General features: G+C 59.2%; 1 protein-coding gene across 1 annotated transcript; it reads right to left on the bottom strand.

Annotated features, from left to right (window-relative positions):
• Positions 1-5: 5 nt before the first annotated feature.
• On the bottom strand, positions 6-5,117 carry LOC122193008 (PHD finger protein 7-like; the record flags this gene model as incomplete). Its single annotated transcript, XM_042893701.1, has 10 exons — positions 2,705-5,117; positions 2,485-2,600; positions 2,088-2,179; positions 1,898-1,996; positions 1,517-1,641; positions 1,163-1,325; positions 965-1,071; positions 633-746; positions 363-481; positions 6-197 (listed from the first exon to the last, which is right to left on the bottom strand). Coding segments are annotated over exons 2-10 (1,057 nt in total), but the record flags the coding sequence as incomplete, so codon positions are not given.
• Positions 5,118-5,123: the final 6 nt, after the last annotated feature.

The raw sequence follows: 5,123 nt of genomic DNA, 5'->3' as shown, positions 1-5,123 counted from the left end.
GATTCTCCTCCAGTCTGTCCTGCGCTGCCTGGACAGGCCGCCGCTCTCAGGCACGCGGGAACAGTCAGCTGGCCCCAATGGCGCCTGGCTGGTGGTGCTGGAGCTGCTCCTCTCTGGTGTCGCAGAGCCTTGGGATGGCTCCATTTCCTGCTGGCTGACGGTGCTGTATTCAGCAAGATCTGAGTTGCTGCTGGAGGCTGTAAGGGGAGGCAGGAAGGTGAGCAGGACGGAATTAGAGCCACGGGGTGGAACTGGCTCCCATTTGTCCAGGGCTAGAGGGAGTTGAGCAAGGCCACTCTGAGCAGCCGCTGCCAGGCCTCGCCTGGCCCCAGCCCAGCAGCACGCGGCCGTTTGCCTCTTACCGATGCCCTCTCCGGCACAGGCGTTGCACTCCCAGCTGGCTGTGCTCTGACTCAAGTTGGAGCAGCGCCGATGAGTGCCTTGCGCAGCACAGGAGCTGCAGAGGAGCAGCTGCCAGGGCCTGGGGAAACCAAGGGGTTGTGGCCATGAGGACAAAGTGATCTGAGCCAGGGAGTGCCCGGCACGGCTCTGGTGCTCAGTCCGTGCTGCCCCAGGCTGTGGCCAGGCCACGATCCCACGCAGAGCCCCAGAGGGCTGCTGAGGCAACTCACCCCTCTCCCTCTGCCCGCTCCCTGCCGCGTGGGTAACGGCAGTCGCTGGCATCGCATCTCCTGTGCCTCTCCAGTAGAGATGCGTAGGTGTTGTCGTCCTCCCATGTTGGTCTTCTGCCAGAGAAGGGAGGGAATGTGATGAGCACCCGCTGCCCCAGGGCTAAAACTAATCCAAGGAATCCCTCCCCCTCCACCCTGTCTCCAGTTTGAGATTCCCAATGGTGCTGAGGGCCATGTTGGTGGCTGCAAAGGGCCAGGCCTGCTGGGACAGTCCCTGGGCAGGCACAGCTCATGTGCCCTCACATCTCAAGAGCTGTCTGAAAGACACCAACCTGAATGGGATTCGGATCCCCATAAAGACCATGTCTTTAATAAACTTGACCCGGTCTCTGCAGAGGGGGCACTGGAAGCAAAAAATCCCTGCGCGCAGAGCCTGTTCCTGCAGCAGAAACGCAAGCAGTGTGAGTGTGAGCCAGGCCTGGTGCTGCTGAGCAGCTGCGGTGCTTGCAGGGTGAGGGGAGGGCTCCTACCTGGATGCAGGCCCGGTGGAACCAGGCGTGTCGGCAGGCTGGGCACACCATGGTGCTGTATGACCTGCTGTCACCCACGGGCTCCATGCAGACGATGCAGGTCGTGTCCTGCACAGGTGCTGCCTCCACTGCCTGGTGTGGGCGGTGCTCCCAGCAGAAGGCCCTGGGGGAAGATGGGAGGGATGGGCAAGGAGAGAAGTGCTGTGAGAAGGGGCAGAGGAACAGGAAAGAGCCCCAGGCCTTGGCTGTGGCTCTGTCAGGCTGCTGGGAGGTGTCACAGCGCGTTCCTGGCTTCTTTGGCTGGTGCTGACAGCAGGGGGTGGAGGTTCACAGGTGAGAGCTGGCAGCCCTTACCTGAACTCTGCAGTGTGCTTGGTGACGCATTCACCCTCCGAGGCGCAGGGGAGATGGAAGCTGCGGTCACAGCCCGGATCTGCGCAGGTGATGCTGGCCCCCAGATTGCCACAAACGAAGCAGAGCTGGAAAGAGCAGAGCAGCCCCCATCAGCAGCAGCCCCAGGGCCTACGCAGCAGACCCCACACCTCTGGGCAGGGAACAGGATGGGGGCAGGGCTGGGTGGCACTCTGCAGAGCTGCCTGGTGAACTGGGCTGGTCTGCAAGAGCAGGAATTTCTCTTGGAGCTGCTTGGAAGGGCTGGGATTGCTTTCTTTGGACCAGGCTAAGCTCGCCATGTCTGTCCTGTCACAAAGCTCCCTGTTCTGGTCCGGTGCTCACCGTCTGCTCTGCCTGCTTCATGGTGCGTACCAGATCTTCTGTGCGAAAACCTGTCTTTATACTGCCTTCCACACGTTGATAAAGACCATTGGCAAATAGCTGTACAAGAGGAAAGAGCATGATCTTGTTAGGGCAGGAAGCAGGGAATCCCTGCTCGGAGGAAGGTGTCAGGAGCCACGTGGGAACTCACCGCACAGAAAGTATGGAAATAGAATCCACCGATCTGTACTTTGTGCCCAAGGATGCTCGAATGCTCATCCACTCGGCCACACAGCACGCATGCTGGAGAAGGGAGAGTAACAGCAGTGAGCGCCTTGCAGGGCCAGGTGTCCCTGGGGGCTGCCCCAGGGGCTGCTCCGTGCCGGCCGTGCCAGCTGAGGGGCAGGGCCAGAGGCTGAGGAGAGGAAGGGGCATTGCAGGCCCAGCGGTGCCAGCAGGCAGCCACAGCTCAGCCGCGGCCGCTCGGCCAAGGAGCAGAGCGGCCCTGCCTGCCCCCGCCTGCCCTCTCCGCCGCAGGCAGACCCCCAGCCCCTCTCTGCCTGGCAATGGGGAGCTGCGAGCTGCGTGCAGGGATTCTTTACTCTCACCTGGCTCCATCGAGCCGGCGGCCTCCTGTGTCCCTGCGCACACCATGCGCGGTGACAGCAACCACTTGCAGAGTCTCTGTCCCAGCAGTTCTGGGCTTCGTCCTCCGCGTGTCAACCTATGGGAGAAGCGGGACGAGGCTGAGTTCTCAGCTCAGGCCCCCGAGCGCTGGGGAAGCCTCCTCGTTCGGCAGCCTCAGGCAGCCCCTTCCTCCCCGCTCACCTCACCAGGTCGCACTGAGCTCGGCCTGAGCCCCGCAGCCTCAGCTCTGTTCCGCACCCCGCGTGTCACAATGGCCGTTCCGTGCCACCCTCTGTGATGCCATCACACCTCACAGGGGCTGAGGGCACCCAGGCAGGAGGGCGGCGGCTCTTGCAGCCAGCGCAGGGCGAGGGGCCCGGTGCCGGACGCAGCCCCGCTGGAGCCCGGCGTGTTGGTGCTGCTGACGGCACTGGGCGACACGTCCACCCTCCCGGCCCCACCTGAGTGCTGCCGGGCCTGTGGCTCCATCAGTATCCCAGTCAAGTGTTTGCGTGTTTCCATGACTTTTTGGCTGTTTGCTGCTCATCACCTCTCGTTACAATAAATGACTCGATCCACAGGATCACAGAATCCCTACGGTTGGCCAAGAGCTCTACGATGACCAAGTCCCACCCCCCACCTGCCCACGTCCCTCAGTGCCACATCCCCACGGTTCTGGGACGCCTCCGCGGACGCTGACTCCCCCAGCTCCCCGGGCAGCTGTGCCAGTGCCCGACCGCTCTTTCAGCAAAGATGTTCTTCCTAAGGTCCAACGGGGATCCCCCGGTGCAACTGGAGGCCGTTCCCCCTCGTCCCATCGCTGTTACCTGGAAGAAGAGGCTGACCCCCCCCTCTCTACAGCCTCCTTCCAGAGAGTTGTACGGAGTGGTGAGGCCTCCCCTGAGCCTCCTCTCCACTGAGCAACCCCAGTTCACTCCGCCGCTCCTCATGGCACCTTTGCTCCAGACCCCTTCCTGCCCCGTTGCCCTGACACACCGCAGGGCCTCCATGTCTCTCTTGTAGTTGGAAGCCCAGAACTGAACACACTACTGTGGGCATGTCATCACCGGTGCTGAGAGTACGTTATGCTAGCTTGAGAGCTTGAAATTGGGTATGAAGAGGAAGAACGCAGGAGCTGTGGGTGTCAGCAATGTCTCGGCTGAAGTGCATCTGCGGCAACGCACACAGCAAGTGCTAGAAGCAGGAGGAGCTGGAAGCCATTGTGCAGCAGGCAAACTATGACTTATGCCATCACTCCCACGTGTGTTTTGCTACAAGGGAGGGCTATAAGCTCTTTGGAGGGGATAGGCAAGGAAGGAGGGGTTGTGGCATGGCTCTCAAAGTTAGAGAGTGTTTCAGTGTTGTTGAGCTTGGGGCTGGGAATGATCAGGTTGAGTCCCTGTGTGTAAAGATCGGGGGGGGCCAACACTGTTGCCATCCTGGTGGGGGGCTCCTGCAGACCGCCTAACCAGAATGGAGAAACAGGTGAGGTGTTCGACGAGCAGCTGGCAGAAATCGTGCAATCGCCAGCCTTTGTTCTCATGGGGGACTTCAACTTCCCTGATACGTGCTGGAGATACAGTACAGTGCCGAAGCAGCAGTCTAGGAGGTTTCTAGAGTGCGTGGAAGATGTGTGCCTCCTGACGCAGCTGGTAAGAGAGCCCACCAGGAAGGTGCCCCGCTAGAGCTGCTGTTGACAGACAGCGGAGGACTGGTGTGAGATGTGGAGGTCGGGAGCTGTCTAGGGCGGAGTGACCACCAGATGGTAGAGTTTTCTTTTCTTGGTGAAGTCAGGAGGGGGGGGGGCAGCAAAAGTGCTGCCCTGGGCTTCTGGAGAGCAGGCTTTGAATTACTCAGGATACTGGTAGGGAGGGTCCCTTGGGATTCAGCCCTGAAGAGCGAGGCGGTCCAGGGAGGCTGGTCGCTCCTCGAGAAGGAAGTCTTATGCAGCATCTGATGCACGCACTCAGATGTGAATGGTCCAAGTCGTTTATTACAAGTTCTCACATCACTTACATACCTTGGCAAACCTACAGGTTTTCTTCTTCTAGCTTTCCCATCCACCCCTCCACATTGACAGAGCATTCTACAAAGCACTCTTCAACCGTTCCTGCAGGCACTTATCCAGTCAGAGCCGTGAGACGTTCTTTCTTCTTCTAGAGGTGTCCTTGGTTCTCATGCTGTTTATCTTGCTCCACAGCTGCTGCTCGGAACAGGTTTTCTTGTATTCCACAGTCTTAGGGGCACAAGAGCAGGCTGTCCCTCTATGCTGTAAAATGAGCCGACAGAGAAGGACAGGGAACTTTTGCTGAGGCTCCAGGCGAGAAGAAGAGTTTGCTTCCTGTAGAAGAAGGGACTGGCAACTCAGGGCGAGCACATAGAAGTGGTCAGGACCATGCAGGGAGAAAATCAGAAACACGAAAACCCAACATGAACTCAACCTGGCCACTGTAGGAAAAGAGAACGAACAAAACCTTCTCACAAATATGTTAACAAGAAGAGGAGGGCTAAGGAGAATCTTCAGGGGAACATGACCACTGTGGATAAGGAAAAGGTTGAGGTTCTTTACATCTGTCTTTCAAAGTCAGACCAATTATCCTCAGGTCCTCCACCCCCTGAC

The sequence above is a fragment of the Lagopus leucura genome, unplaced genomic scaffold (assembly GCF_019238085.1).
Source record: "Lagopus leucura isolate 7727_CA_CO unplaced genomic scaffold, USGS_WTPT01 35360-0_obj-0_obj, whole genome shotgun sequence".
In the NCBI taxonomy this organism is placed as follows: Eukaryota; Metazoa; Chordata; class Aves; order Galliformes; family Phasianidae; genus Lagopus; species Lagopus leucura.
Note: the sequence above shows the minus strand (reverse complement) of the source record. Positions and strands in the feature narration are given on the sequence as shown.